The 16,329-nt window shown below is 42.2% G+C and overlaps 1 protein-coding gene and 1 pseudogene across 1 annotated transcript in view; one reads left to right on the forward strand and one right to left on the reverse strand.

Annotated features, from left to right (window-relative positions):
- Positions 1-16,329, reverse strand: part of AOAH (acyloxyacyl hydrolase) — a 266,187-nt gene that overhangs the window by 50,951 nt on the left and 198,907 nt on the right. The window contains exons 14-15 of the mRNA XM_004606887.2: positions 4,372-4,408; positions 2,799-2,873 (exon numbers count right to left, since the gene is read on the reverse strand). Of these exons, the coding sequence (XP_004606944.2) occupies positions 2,799-2,873; positions 4,372-4,408 (112 nt within the window). The remainder of the gene's footprint in view (positions 1-2,798; positions 2,874-4,371; positions 4,409-16,329) is intronic.
- Positions 5,947-12,666, forward strand: LOC129400844 (NADH-cytochrome b5 reductase 1-like; annotated as a pseudogene).

Here is a 16,329-nt window from a genome sequence, read left to right on the forward strand (position 1 = left end):
CCTGGCGGTGCTCAGGGGACCATATGGGATGCTGGGAATTGAACCCGGGTTGGCCGAGTGCAAGGCAAACACCCTACCCACTGTGCTATCGCTCCAGCCCCAGCAGCAGAAATTTGGTCTTTTGCCTTCCCTAAGATTTCCTGGCATTTGAGTAGCCAGGATGTCTCCTGGCAGTCCAGGTTCTGCAGAGATTGTGACCTGCCAGAAACTTGGTTGGCCTCATCTCAAAGGAGTGCTGCTGATCTTCCATTCTGGATGGATTTGAAGTAATAGTATTGTGGAAAAAATTATCTTAGAGGTCAGATACAGACAACCTGCACGGGGTCTGGAGCTCTGCATGAGGTGAGAAAGGCACTTTAGAATTAGATGGAAATTCAGAATTTCTAGGTCCGTGATAAAGAAGCGAAATCATGTCTGATGTATTTGGCTAGTGTTGACATTTTAGAAAAAATTCAGTTGCATTTCCAGCTATTATCATGGCTATTTCAGGGATGTCCCGTTAGGATGTTGGGGAACAGTTACTATTTGAAGCTTTAAAGCCATTATCATTTCTCATTGCCACATTTCTGTTCCAAGGCTCTGCTGGTCTGCTCACTCACGTTTTCTCTGTTTCTAGGAATTTTTCTCCTCTTGTAGCTTTCTAGGATAATGATAATAAAGGTCCAAGGGAGCTGGGCTAGCCTAGATCAAATTGAGTAGAATCACAGTGAGAAATCTACATTTCTCCATCTTTCTGTGTGGACTTGTGCCATTAAAGCTATTTTCCAATTATGATCCTCATTCATTGAACAAATATTTATTAACTCCACATGTTAGAGAACTGAAAAAGAAGTACACACTTGTTCCAGGATGGCTTACGGTGCAATCATAGCTGGTTTGTGGTTTTTTATGAAGTCACGTGGCTCACTTTAGGTTATCTTCTGCACCTTGAAGTTCTGGCAGATGGGAAGGCAGAGTTGCCATCTGTCTCTATTTTTCTAACCCCTCCACAGGACATTGCAAAGTGGGCACCGCAGGGATGTACTATACTTCCAACTCTGTTATTTCACCCAAATGCTTCTGTTTCTCTGCCCAGCTCCATGGCAGTGACAGGAGGGGCTGGTGCGGTCTCTGGCTGATGCCTACCCGCCCTTTGGCTCTTGAAAAAGAAAAACATGACTAGACCCGAAGGGCTGCTGTGTAAGGAGATTCTGTTGGGAAAGGGAAGTTCCAGGGATTTTTGGCACATGGAGTCAGCGTTTCTTTCTTCAGCTAACCAGTCTGCCCGTGCCATTGAGGGAGCATCATCCAGAGGCTGGAGTCTGACCTCACCATTAGTTTGAGATATGGCTGGAAGCTGAGTTTAGGGTTTCCATAAAGTCAGAAACTGTGGTTTCTTTGCCACTGTGTCCCAGAGGGTGACAGACCATGGCATACCATGGGCACTCAGTACATGCTTTCAGAAAATAAACTTGCAAAAGAAAGAAAACAATCTAAGTGTAGACTGTGGAATATGTGGAGTGTGGTTAAAGAACTGAGGGTGATTCTCAGTGTTGCTGTTCAATGATCATTTAAACAAGTTTTTTAAATTTGCTGAGTGTCAATATCCTCATGCCTAAAATGGGGACAATCATACTTGCCTCTTAGGACTATCATAAAGATAAGATGTTGCGGGGGCCCGAGCTATGGTACAGTGGTAGAGGATTTGGTTGCATGTGGCCAACCTGGGTTCAATCCCAGCATCCCATTGCATCCCCCAAGCACCTCAAGGACTGATTTCTGAGTGCAGAGCCAGGAATAAGCTCCGAGCACTGCTGGGAGTGGTCCAAAGACAAAAACAAAAACCTAAAACCAAGACGAGGTACTACAGAGAGGGTTGTGGCTCTAGTTTACGCAATGTTTTTTTAATTACTGGAAGAATTCTGGGTGGTTCATCACAGAGGCTGGGTCTTGGGTCCATACCATGTATCCTTAGCAAGCCCTCATAAGAGTCAAGAAACCAGCCTAGGATGTCCCAAAGCTGAGTCTGGCATAACAGCCTTTCTAGATTAGGGCATAGTACCCATGTTCATCAACTCACTTCACTGGGTCTACACATCCTTCACTGTAAGAGTTCAAAGTTTCATGGGCTGGTGATGTCAGAGGGAAAATGCACTTTTATATTGAGCTTATCATTAAACTTGATGAGTGAAGCAGAGAAGAGGCAAGAGTGGGCGGGGACAGACAGCACTCAAATGAGCAGCATACTCTTACGACCACATACAGATTTAGAGAAACCTCCAAGAATGCTGTGTGTGGGGGCGGGGGGGAACTAAGGCATTTAGAATTTTGAAATCACTACTCAGATGAGAAGTTTAGCCAAATTTTATTCTACTACAAACTGTGGCATAAGTAGAACTGGCCATGAGTTATGTGTGGGTTTTTGCAAATGCTCCAAGTCTACGCTTTTTCTACCACATGAGCAAGTGTGTCGGATTATAACTGAGAAAGGCATTCTTAGGGGATAGTGGTGATTCTGCACTATTTTATTAAAAAAGTCATGATATTCTATCTTGGATTTTAGGTTAGTATTAGCATATGGCTGTGATACATCTGAGAACTGATTATGACACACCCATTTGTTTGGTATAGAGCAGAGAAAGAGTGAATTAGAATTTTTTTTAAAGTTTTGTCAGTTTCCCAGGTTGATTTTGTTGGTTGCTATGTGTTAGAACTTGCTCTCTGAGAGGGATATTCAGTTTAACAGAAACTGCCTTCAGTGGGTGGGGTGGGGTGACCTAGAGTTTAAGAATTTTCAGTCTTCTTTGTCAATAACTTACCTACTGCACACATCATTTCCAACCATGGTGTAGATGACAATGGCTGGATGGTCCAACAGTTGGTTCCTAGACAAACTGAGAAATCACAGAAGACAACTGAATGTCAAACACTTGGAAATTTAGTGCTGTAGTTAGCATTGCAGGGAAGTCCTGTGAAAGAACCATTCTCACCATTCTCTTGGTAAACGTTTCCATTTTTCCTTTTATTTCAGTGTCTCGACTCCTGTTTTCCCCAATCTATAACCTCTGTCTCTTTCATGGATAGTGTACATAATTCATAGAATGGAAAAAAGCGGACTAAAATATTAATTGGATATCACATCTTCCTAGCCTTCTTCAGAGCATTTACCATCAGTAGCCACAGGTGAGTTACCTGAGTACTTATATTCAAATCAGCGGGACACAGTGACAAATGAGGCTCTGCTATCTTCTTCAAAATGGCAAGAGTTTCCCCAGATGTTCATTCTGGACACCCTGGACCTGGAGTCTAAATTTTAAGTCCAAAATCAACACCATGAAGAAACAAAATATTCTTAATGAAGAAAGAAAATATTTAATCTTTCTACCTATGCTTGAAGTTAGAACATATAACTGAAGGAAACTTTTCAGAATCACTACCAATATTAAATACATATTTCTAAATTTTTGGTATATAATTTTCATGCATTTTGTATATTTATACTTTTCCAAAATCTCAGGGCTAGGATAAATGGAGATGTTACTGAGACTGCTTGAGAAAAATTGATGATCAATGGGATGATGATGATGATGATGATGATGATGATGATACTTTTACAGACACATAATTAACCTCTATATTTTATTGGATGTCATGTTTTTCTACTTAACAACATACTATGAACATTTTCTAAGTTTCAAAGTATTTATCTATAATATTTTCCTTAATGTGGACTAGGATTTGCTTAAATAAATATAAAACACAAAAAGTGCAATAGTCTGTTGCTGAGAAGTTCAAGCAGGCACCAGTAACGTCTCTCATTGTGAGACTTGTTGTTACTGTTTTTGGCATATCGAATATGCCACGGGTAGCTTGCCAGGCTCTGCCCTGTGGGCACGATACTCTCGGTAGCTTGCCGGGCTCTCCGAGAGGGGCAGAGGAATTGAACACAAGTCGGCCACATGAAAGGTGAATGCCCTACTGCTGTGCTATCGTTCCAGCCTGCTGAGAAGTTAGTTTTTAAATTTCATATATTTAACCTATACTCAAATATATTTATTTTTCATAAATCTTGTGTTTTACATGGCATTTTTCATTATTTCTATGTAAGCAAGAAGTAAATGCATACGTGCAAAAAAACAATAAAATCAACACCATATTTTTCTTCTTATTATAGAATGAATAGGAAAAGTTACTATATATATGTATCCATATATATCTAGTCTTTTCTTTTGTTCACTTGCACAGGAAGTGAGAACATGCCAGTGTCTGGCTGGTTACTGAGCTACAGATGTGCTGTGCAGGGACCATGGGTTAATAACACTGAGCTTTCATTCATCTTTCAAAATAAGAAACCAATTAAAAAAGAAACTTATATAATCTTTTTATACTTACCTTTCTATAAATGTCTCCAGATTTTGGGATGATGCACCTGAATATTAAGATTGATAAAATAATCATAGTATGAGAGTATGTTTGGCAGAAATTAGGAAAGATGCATTGTTATGTAGTCAGAGATCATTCAGACTATTACACTGCTGTAGTCAACCTGGAAATCCCCCCTCGGAAGGTTCACATTTACTTGGCATTATGACCCAAAATTCTATGGATATACGGTTTTCAGGATGTTGCCTAGCGTGAACAAGTAAACTTTCAAATAGGTGTGAGAAAAAGGTATATATAAATTACCTGAAATTATCCTAAATATTAAGGAATGAGTTGATAAATAGTACCAGCATTAAGAAAGGATTTGTTGAGAATAATCAGTCTTTCTTGAGAGAATTAGAAGCCCTACTTAATACACATCTGGTGCTCCTGCCCACTCTGTCTGGTAGGAAATGAACAAAGCACGTCATAAACAAGGGCTGTACCTAGCAGGCAGACATATAACTGAGCACTAATAGAGAGTTTTTTAAATCTGATATTTAAAAAGTTTTAAAATTAATTTTTAATTTATTTTTTGCTTTTTGGGTTACACCTGGAAATGCTCAGGGCTTACTCCTGGCTCTACACTCAGGAATAACTTAGGCGGTACTCGGGGGACCATATGAAATGCCAGGGATCAAATCCAGGTCAGTTGCATGCAAGGTAAAAGCCCTACCCCCTGTACTATTGTTACAGCCCCTGTGATAATTTTTAAATTATCCTAGTTCTTATGATGATGTAATTTAAAAGTTTTTGCTAATGGCATATATCTTCTACGTTAATGAGTTGGTCAAAGACTGTTACCAATTACACATACAAGAAGTTTTTCTGGTATATGTATTTGATTGGACTGGAGCTATAGCACAGCAGGTAGGGAGTTTGCCTTGCATGCAGCCAACCCCGGTTCAATTCCTTCATCCTTCTCGGAGAGCCTGGCAAACTACCAAGAGTATCTCGCCTACACGGCAGAGCCTGGTAAGCTACTCTGGCGTATTCGACATGCCAAAAAACAGTAAGAACAAGTCTCACAATGGAGATGTTACTGGTGCCCGCTTGAGCAGATCGATGAACAATGGGATGACAGTGATACAGTGATACAGTGAAGTATTTGAATGGCTGTTTAAACATCAACCCTGAATTATTTCATAGTCTGACTCTTGTAAAGAATTCATGAGCAGTTTTCCATGCTATCTCATCAGGCTGAATCTTAAAAGCATCCGACCTTAAGATCATCTTTAAGATGTGAAAAGTGTTTAATATTCTTTACTTGATATTATACATAAGTCACACCAAAATTCTTTCCATTAGGTAAAAGGCAACATTTTAGATACATCAAATCTTCATTATATTGGTATAGCTAAGACAAATAAAGGGGTCACTGCCAGCTACCCTCCGCCTTTTCCTTTCCCAGGCCCCTGAATACAACTTGAAACACAGACAAATCTGCCTATGTTCTAGGAGACAGTACAGCGTTCCTCAATATTGAGATGCCTTAATATAACCAGACATGTCTACATAGAGAAATAATCTCTTCACAGGCCTGAGATGGCGTTCCCGTATCTGAAAAGCGGTACATGACTAGTAGAAGGGACAGCCATAATTGCAGTGGCTGATCTGGAGTCATTACCAAAGTTCAGAAGGACTGATCAGGTTTGATCTTTCAAGCCCAACTTCTTGAACACTTGGCTCTCCTTTTCTACTTTTATACAAGCTGGAGGAGCCCATTGTTGAAGACAGATAGGTAGGGGGCCCTGAAGATGTTCTTTTGGGAAGTGATAAAAGAGATTGCCTAAGGGCTGGAGCCATAGCACAGTGGGGAGGCCATCCCACAGGATGCCCCAGAACCGCCAGGAGTAATTCCTGAATGGAAGCCTGGAGTAACCCCTGAGCACCTCCCAGTGTGGACCCCAAACAAAAACAAAAACAAACAAACCAAAAAAGAAAAACAATGAAAAAAGAAAAGATTGCCTACTCTGAAGCAGCCCAAAGGCATGAAGACCATATCCCCTTGAAAAGCAAATCCAGAGCTCTTTGGAGATGAATGGAAGAAACTGATACACCAATCAGGAAGGGTGGACCTCCTCCCCAAAGGAGGGACCTTCTCCCCTGCAGAAGAATCTCTGCGATTATGAAAAGACACCAGCAGAGCACGGGGTGAGACTATGAGAAGACCACAGTGCAAGGCTTTCCCATGATTGTACCCAAGTTAATGTCTATGTTTTCAGAGAACTTCAGGAGGAAGTTGTATAAAAGTTTGCAGGAATTGTATAAAAGTGCCTCCCCTAAGCTGCCTGGGGCTCCTTGAATGCCCTGCTCTCCCTTGAACACGGACTTCCTGTCTTCCTCTCCTCACACTCTCCTAAATCAATTTCATTCAAGGATCTTGTTTCATTATTTTTTTAAAAAGTTGATCACATTTATTTAGCCACAAACCAATCCTATTTAAATGAGAGATGTCCAACAAAAAACATGCTATCAGTAACCATGATCTGATTCTGATGAATTCACATATGGCTCACACAGAAAAGCCACGGGTCATGAAAGTCAGGTGCCAACTGTGACTCAGGAGGAGCTTCTTGAGGCAAGTTAGCAACTTTTCTCTTCTAGTCATTTACTTCATGCCGGTGGAGATTTATTTGGATCCAAGGATGAACTTCTTGGGCATCTCCCAATGCTCCCCTGGTGATGCCCTAGTCCTGGTTGGAATTGTGTGTGTGAACTCAGAGAGCTGACCTATCTTTTGTCCAGACTGACCATAGAGATTTGACCTGTACTTGCCTCTCTTCTCCACACTGCTAAATAAAAATCTTCTTGCCCTTCTAAGTATTATCCATTTTATTTTTAGAATTTTTCCCTTTATTTCTTTTCACTCCTTTAATTGATTGATGTACCATGGTTTATCACTGTTACTGTCACTGTCATCCCATTGCTCATCAATTTGCTCGAGTGGGCACCTGTCCATTGTGAGACTTGTTGTTACTGTTTTTGGCATACCAAATACAACACGGGTAGCTTGCCAGGCTCTGCCGTAACTGCGAGATACTCTTGGTAGCTTGCTGGGCTCTCTGAGAGGGGCAGAGGAATCGAACCCAGGTCAGCCTCATGCAAGGCAAATGCCCTACCGCTGTGCTATCACTCCAGTCCACCATGGTTTATAATTCCATTAATGTTGATTTCCCATATACATAATTTTAGCAGAGAGTCTCTTTCCCGAGTGCCTGGCTGTCTTCCCCGGGGCCCCTCAGAGGGGATGGGCTCCAGCTTCCCTCCCTGCCCTGAGCAGAGCTCCCGGCACCCGAAGACCTTTGGAACCTAGCCACAGCCATGCTCAAGGCCTCTCTCCACATGTATGGATGAGCCTCACACATGAAGAAACTGGCAGAGGAACCCAGGTGTGTGGGACCCGGGGCTGAGACCTCCAAGCCTGCTCAGATCGGTACTGGGCCTGCTCTGCCCAGATTTCCCATTTCCCAGTAGCTAGTCGGTCGCACCCAGTGACTGCCCCTGGCGCTGTGTAATCCCATCCATGGCCAGCATCCAGAGACTTAAGGCAAGCTCTCGGAAGCTCACGGCCACTTTGCAGCTGCACAATATGTTATAGCTTACTTCTCCTCTGGGAGAACCTGGCAAACTACTGGGAGTTTCCTGCCCATATGGGAGAGCCTCGCAAGATCCCCATGGTGTATTAATATGCCCAAACCAGTAATAACGATGGGTTTCATTCCCCTGACCCTGAAAGAGCCTCCAATGCAGCATCATTGGGAAGGAAGAGTAGAGAGAGGCTTCTAAAATCTCAGGGCTAGGACGAATGGAGACGTTACTGAGCCCATTCGAGAAATTCGATGATCAAAGGGATGATGATGATGATGATGATGATGATGATGATGATGATGATGATGATGATGATTTTAACACCACACCCCTCCAGTGTACCCACCTATCTCCTCAGGACCCTAATCTCACCCCCTCAGCTGAGTCTGAGCTGTGAGGATAAATTCTCCCGTTGTGCTGCTGCTGACCCTGTTGCTCCCTTGCTGGGACTCCTTAAGTCTCACATATGAGTGAGATCATTTTATATCTATCCCTTTCCTTCTGACTTACTTCCCTTAGCATGATCCCCTGTAGTTCCATTCATGGTGCTGCAAATTGCATGATTTTGTTTTTTCTTAGAGCTGTATAATATTACATTTTGTACATATCCTACAACTTCTTCATTTGTTCATCTGTAGTTGGGCATTTGGGTTGTTTCCAATATCTTTGCTATTGTACTAGGCACTGTGATGAACATATATGTGATGTGCATATATCACTTTGAATTAATGTTTTTGTTTTGAGGAATATCATCCATTTTTAAATCTCCCCTTTGTCTCACATGGCATGAAAGATCTTGCTTGCAAGTTAGACATTCTGCTCTTTTCTGAGTATCGAGAGAGGTTTAATGTAGATGTAAGTTCAACATTTCAAAAGAGAAAAAACAAATTTGATTTTTAACTCTATTATCTCTACTCAGAAAAAGTACCAGATTTTACAACCCTGAATCTTGAGCAGGGAGACTCAAGAGTCCTTCTGGGCATTACATTGTTCCCTGTTGTTCTCAAGAGGACAGAGGAGGAAACAGGCCTTGTGTGCTGAGAGCTTCCTATAGTGGCTCACGTATCCACTTGGCACCTCATCCACTAGCCGCACAACTCTTAACTTCCATTAACAAGATGATAAATCAGAAGGTGTTTAATTTTCACTTTTTCATTTTTCCTCTTAATGAAAAAGGAAAACTAATGAGGGAGCTCAAGCCACGAGTGGGAAAAAAATTAAAGGACCAGGTCAGCCCAATAATTTTCCTCATTAAAATAATTTTCCTCATCAAAATACAGAGGGAATTTGAGGTGTGGAACCAACACAGAGCTTAAGGAGAATGAAAATGAAAATCTGTCATGACGTGCCCCCCAGGGCCCCCTCCCCTATGCCCATGCTACCGCAGGCTTTGTTTAGGATAAGGAGGTCAGACCGAAGGTAACTAACTTGTCATAGCAGGTTTTAGACGAGCTGGCGCACAAATCCACACAAGGAAGGGGGAAGTGCTTGCTCTTTGTTTTGGGGGGCCACACCTGGCAGTATTCAGGGGCTCAGTGCTTGGGAGTCACTTCCAGAGGACTCAGGGACAGAACCCAGGCCCCAGCCTGCAAAGCAAGCCCTTCCACCCACTGAGTTCTTTTTGGCCGCATGCCTGCTCCCTTCTATGCAAATGTGATATTTTTTCTCTGGTAGTTATTTATAATGTGCGCCTCAAACTTTCTGTTTCAAATCTCTTGTGTCTCCCACTATTTCCAGTTCCTCTGGGGAATCTGTCTTTATGAAATAATGTAATTAGTTTATATAATCGCATTCCTCTCTCTTTTTAATTCTACTGTCCTGCGATTCTGCTATCTTTTTTTGCCAGCCCTGTCAACACATTCTCTTTCCCTTCCAATCCTTTGGTCTTTCTTCTGCTTGTAGACTTCTTCTCAGCTACTGATCTTATTGCTGCCACTGCTGCCATGACAGAAAACCCTGTCACAGGAGGAGCCGAGAGGTGGGAGCAGGAGAGAAAAGCTGTTTCCGGCCTGTGGGATGTGGCTAACAAGCAAAATCTGAAGATCTGGCATGGCCCTTAAGAGATTCAGATTCTGGTCCTTACAGTTAGAGTTTGGAGAAACGGAAAGATGTGAAAGAGGGACATTTAATTTATTTGTTGAGATGGTCTGTGGAAAATCTACCTGTCCCAAATCAAGGGACGAAAAGGGTCCCTATGCGTGATCAAGGTCCCAGTCTGGCTCATTTCGTCCTCGCCAAACAAGACACAATGCAGTGCAGGAAGTTCCACATTATCTTCAAAGTGGTTATCTTTCCACAGATGGATTTTGATTTATATGCATTGCTGGATCAGCATTGACCACAGCTGCCAATATTTCATTTTCTGGGCATTCAGATAAACTGTTAAGACACTTGTCATGATCTTCTGAATGAGCTTGTATTGCTTATGCCCTGCCTGGCAGAGGCTCAGTCTCAGATTCTTTGTGTATAAAGAGATATATTAACCTATAAATATAACAAGTCCTCATAAATGAACACTTATGAATTCTGTAACAATTATTGAGTGCTTAATATGTGCCAGGCATTATAATAGAAGCTGAGGACTCAGCAGTAAATAAACAAGATATGATCTCTGTTTTTATGAAACTCACTTCATAGAAAATGTAGAAGCCCTGAGAGAAATGGCATTTAGCTGAGCACTGAAAGGAAAAAGAGGTTGTTCTTTCTTGAAACTTCATAATAAAAAATTGGTAGTTAATGCTGGGTATATATATATATATATATATATATATATTGGAGCGTCCACACCTGACTCTGCTCATAGATCACGCTTGGTAGGGCTCATCGACAGGTGCTGGGGGTTGAATTCAGGTCAGCCAGGTGCAAGACAAGCGCCCTACACGCTGTACTATGTCTCTGGGCCTTTCAGTCGGTATTTGACGCTTTCTCCACAAGGCTCAGAAACCAATCTCTAGCCTAATATCATCTTAAAAACAAACCAACAAACAAACACATAAACAGCACTTTGAGCTGGGTTCTAGCCCAGTCCAGTCCTGCTGGCCTCCCGGAAGGAGAGGCTGCTGACTCAGCTGCCTTGGTCTCCTCCTTCCTCAGGCAGGCTGCCATTTGCAAATCACTCTCCTAGACCCCAGCAAGAAGTACCGGCTGCGGTTCTTAGCAAGTTGGCCTTGAGCCACAGCACCAAGAGATTCTTCTGTGCCCAGCCTACTCCTACCATGTTCCAGAGCTGCCGTGGGCAAACATGTACGTCTCTGCTGAAACTGGTGGCAGCCAGGTCCCTAGGCTATACCCTTTTGCCACCAGTGATGAGGACAAAGGCTATGTGGATCCTGTCATAAGGATCTACCTGAAGGATAGGTGTAAAAAACTAAAGCATGCCGATGGGCGTGTGCACTCTCGGGCTCTCCAGGCGGCTCTGTCTCACTGCTCGAGTTCGGTGCTCTGGAACCGCCGTGTGTGGCTGTTGGTCAAGGGCAGGCAACGGAAGGAAGAAGGCCAGACTTGTTGCTCAATCAGATCAGTTTATTTCGTTCTCTCTCTCTGCTTCTCTCTTGGTTCTGGATCTCTCTCTGGATCTTCTATCTCTTTCTTCTCTCTCCCCTGTCTTCTTCTTCTGTCTCTCTGCCCCACAGTCTCAGTTTATATAGCGAATTACATAGGGTAGTAGCACAAAGGTGGGTTTAACATCAACAAATCAACAAAGAAGGGTAAGACCATTTCTTGAGGAGATTAACAAAATCTCATCTAAGGAAATCTCATCTAAGGACATCCACTCAAGGGTGTGTCAGGGTGCGAGCTAGTAATCTGCTTAAATAGTTATAGTAAATCTACTTCTAATATTTCTAGCAATGTCATTCTGTATGAACACAGTAAGAGATAAAGTTTGGTTCTTCCTGAGAACATCTCACTATACATTCCAGACCACAGTCCTCAGGGCAAGTTAATCTTCCTAACTCCAGCAGGGCCCTAGTCTCGTCGTTACTTTTGGATCATGACAGCATTTGTCTATGATCACGCTCTCAACTTATAGTAGTATTGTAGTGCTTTGGCCTGGCCCATTTCGATGCCAGGGTAGCTCACAGCTTGCCCTGGATCCATTCCGTCCTTCGTCGGGACCCTGATTTTTGGGTGCTAGGAACTAAGGGCAACTGAGTTGAGAAAGCAGATACCCGGGGGTAAATATTATTGGAGTCAATCAGCTCCCAAGTTGCAAAGCATATTATTAACTGTCTTCCTGTGTCCATACAGAAAGGCCATTGCTCCAAGGTAAACTAAGTTTCCTAAGGCAAGGCTAAAAGGACAAACCCCATGTTATCCTACAGATAGGACCCCAAATTTCCAGAGGGAAGGAAGATGTCTCAGTACCTAGTGGCCTAAAGATTGGACATGTAATAGGGTTTAGAGGGCCCCAAGGCCCGCTCACTTTTACTGGGAAAGGAAATTTTTACATTCAACCAAACCAAAAGTCAACACCAGAACTCCAGGCAGCAAAGAAATTGGGAATGATTGTGGCAGAACCAGAATCACCTGATGCTACAGCTGATCTGAGCCATCCTGAAACACCCTTGAGATCAACCCCCGTACTTTCTGCTTTTTGCCAGTCAGAATGAAAATGACATAACCCAACAGGATGACTCAGAAAAATTGCAGACCTGGGATTCTAGCTGCTTTTAGTACAAAATCCAAGATATGGAAACAACCCAAATTTCCAACAAAGGAAGCTGTGGTATATATAAGGGAATACTATGCAGCTATAAGAAAAGATTAAAGCATAGAATTTTCTGCAACTTCGGTAAAGCTGAAGAGTATCATGTTAAGCAAACATTTTTTAAAAAGAGTATAGTAGCTCCACGTGGATTTAATATGACACCTGTACCTGTATATTCATTGCAACACTGTTCACAATAGCCAAAATCTGGAAACAACATGAGTGCCCTAGAACAGATGACTGGTTAAAGAAACTTTGGTACATCTACACAGTGGAATGCTATGCACCTGTTAGGAGAGATGAAGTCACGAAATTTGCTTATAAATGGACAGAAATGGAGAGTATCATGCTAAGTGAAATGAGTCAGAAAGAGAGGGACAGACATAGAAGGACTGCACTCATTTGTGGAGTGTGGAAGAACATCACATGAGGCTGACACCCAAGGACAGTAGAGACAAGGGCCAGGAGAATTGCCCCATAGCTGGAAGACTGCTTCATGAGTGGAGGGGAGAAGGCAGATGGAATAGAGAAGGGATCACTAAGAAAATGATGACTGGAGAAATCAGTCGGGATGGGAGATGTGTGCCGAAAGTAGATAATGGACCAAACATGATGACCTCTAAGTAAGTGTCTGTGTTTCAAGCCATAATGTCCAAAAGTATAGGGAGAGTCTGGGGAATATTGTCTGCCATGGAGGCACGAGGAGGGTGGAAAAGGGGGTGGGGTATACCTGGGATATTGGTGGTGGGGAATGTGCACTGGTGGAGGGATGGGTATTTGATCGTTGTGTGATTGTAACCCAAACATGAAAGCTTGTAACTATCTCACAGTGATTCAATAAAATTTAAAAAAAATATGTTTGTGTTCTATCAGTTTCTCTTAATTATGTTGATGTCTTTCTGCTTCAAAGGTATTTCATGGAGCCTCTACACTTCAACTTACCCTCGATGTTATAAACACCATCTCCTACTGTCATATATATATATATATATATATATATATATATATATATATAAAACACAGCAATGCTCAAGGCCACTATCCACATGTTCAGACGAGCCTCACACATGAAGGAACCGGCAGAGGAGCCCAGGTGTGCCAGATCTCCAAGGCTGCTCGGATCGGGACTCTGCCTCTTCCACCCAGATTCCCCATTTTCCAGTAGCTAGGCAGTCACACCCACTAACTGCCCCTGGTGCCGTGTTAGCCCATCAATGGCCAACATCCAGAGGCTATAAAACCAAGCTCCCGGAAGTGACATCTGATAGCCTAGTTCTCTCTCGGAGAACCTGACAAGCTACCGATATTCTATCGCCTGCACAGGAGAGCCTGGCAAGCCCACCGAGGAGTATTCATATCCTAAATACAGTAAAGATGTATACATACCTCTCAGAGAGCCCTGCAAGCTACCGAGGGTATCCCACCCACACAGCAGAGCCTGGCAAGCTACCCATGGCATATTCGATATGCCAAAAACAGTAACAATAGGTCTCATTACCCTGACCCTGAAAGAGTCTTCAATCATTGGGAAAGACGAGTAAGGAGAGGTTGCTAAAATCTCAGGGCTGAGTGTAATAGAGATGTTACTGATGCCCGCTTGAGTAAATTGACAAACAACAAGATGACAGTGAGATATATATATATATCACAAGCAGTAGAAACAAGAGCCAGGAGGGGACTGGTCTATGGTTGATGGCCCTTTTGGAAAGGGCAGTTAGGATACAGAAGTTCACTATGACAGCGATAGCTGGAAATGATCACTCTGAACAAGAACTGAGAGCTCAAAAAGGTAAGGGACTAAACATTATAGCCTTTCAGAACCTGTATTGCAAACTGTATGCCCCAAAGGGGGGGGGGAGAGAGAGAGAGAGAGAGAGAGGAGAGAGAGAGAGAGAGAGAGAGAGAGAGAGAGAGGAGAGAGAGAGAGAGAGAGAGAGGAGAGAGAGAGGAGAGAGAGAGAGGAGAGAGAGGAGAGAGAGAGAGAGAGAGAGAGAGAGAGAGAGAGAGAGAGAGAGAGAGAGAGAGAGAGAGAGAGAGAGAGAGAGAGAGGAGAGAGAGAGAGAGAGAGAAGAAAAGTGCCTGCCACAGAGGCAGGTTTGGGGGGAGCATGATCAGAGACAAACTGGGGACACTGGGTGGTGAAGGGACTGGTGTTGGAAATTGTATGACTGAAACCCAATCTTGAACAACTTTGTAACTGTGTATCTCATGGTGATTCAATTAAAAAAATAAATAAATAAAACACCACCCCACCCCCCTACTTCTCTCTCTCTTTTTTTCAAAAAAAGCTTCATACTAAAATATTCCTTCTTTCTGAAGGTCTTTCTCTGCCTCTCTAGGTAGAGTTAAGTGCATTTAGCTTCAGAAGTCCCAACCTTTCTCTTGTTTAGTGTCATTTTACAAGACTTACAGTTGTTTATCATTTGTCTCTTTTTCTTTTATCATTATCTTCTTGAAGATCGGTCTTTATCTTGCCCATTTTTCTATTTGTAGCAGACATTGCAATTTTGAAAAAGAAAAAGTGGGCTGCTGGGAACAGAATTTAAGTGGAAAATGAAGGGGAGAGAAGTGCAGGAATAGACCCGAGGTGAATGGCGCACAGCAGGATGCTCTGGTGCTGGTAGTACCCAGCAAGTTCATTGCAGTGATCAGCTCCAGGTACAGCAATCTTTCCTCTTAATGCCGATCTCAGGTGGAAGGAGATCCCCTACAACTTCAGAAGCCCTCGAGTCACTGAGAAATACACAGAAATGCTTCAGATACTTCCTTCTGAATTTTCTCTTTGCACACTTAAAGATGAAAATCTCAACATAACACAATAGAAAACACATATTTTCTTAGATGCCCTATTTCTACCCTAGATAAATTGTATGAAACAATCTAGGACAGAACTCTTAGATAAATCCCACAAAATGTCAGATGTGGATCAGAATGCCTTCGTTCTGAAATGGTCCTTTAAACTTGATAGTCTTGGAAGTACTAAAAATGGAGCAATGCCACCTAATAAGAGGAGAGAAATGTGTCTTTCTAGATCAAAAGTGTCAAATTGAAACATTGCTTTTTCTGTTTATATTATAATGAAATAGGATATATTTGGTCCTTGGGAGAATAGCAAATTTCAAAATTTCAATGCCTGGAAACATTGAGCCTTATATATATATCAAACATTTGCCATTTATATCAAGCATCTCAAAAATTGGTAAGAAAATCTGTCTTTGTTGTTGTGATCACATTGGATCAGGGGCTTCTGAACAGAAATATACTAGCTGTTTTGTTATAAATAATTTCTGTCATCTCCTCTCAACATTTTGAGTTGGGGCCAAATACACAATCCAGTAGCGGGAGTCATCAAATACTTACTGAAGCATACTTTTGTTTGGCAAAGGTGATTTCTTTTCTTCTCCAGTACTCTCCAACTTTCAAAAGTCATCATTACATTTTCATTTTGAAATAATTTCCAAAAAGTGAAAACAATTTGCAAAATGTTGCAAAAATAGAGCACAGAGATGGGAACATCTCTCTTAATCATAGCACAATGATTGCAGTCAGGAAATTTGAATTAAACAATAGGAAAGCTACAGACTTTATTCAAATCTCATTAAATCACTCACTAATGATCACTCTCTGGG

The sequence above is a fragment of the Sorex araneus genome, chromosome 1 (genome assembly GCF_027595985.1).
Source record: "Sorex araneus isolate mSorAra2 chromosome 1, mSorAra2.pri, whole genome shotgun sequence".
NCBI lineage: Eukaryota > Metazoa > Chordata > Mammalia > Eulipotyphla > Soricidae > Sorex > Sorex araneus.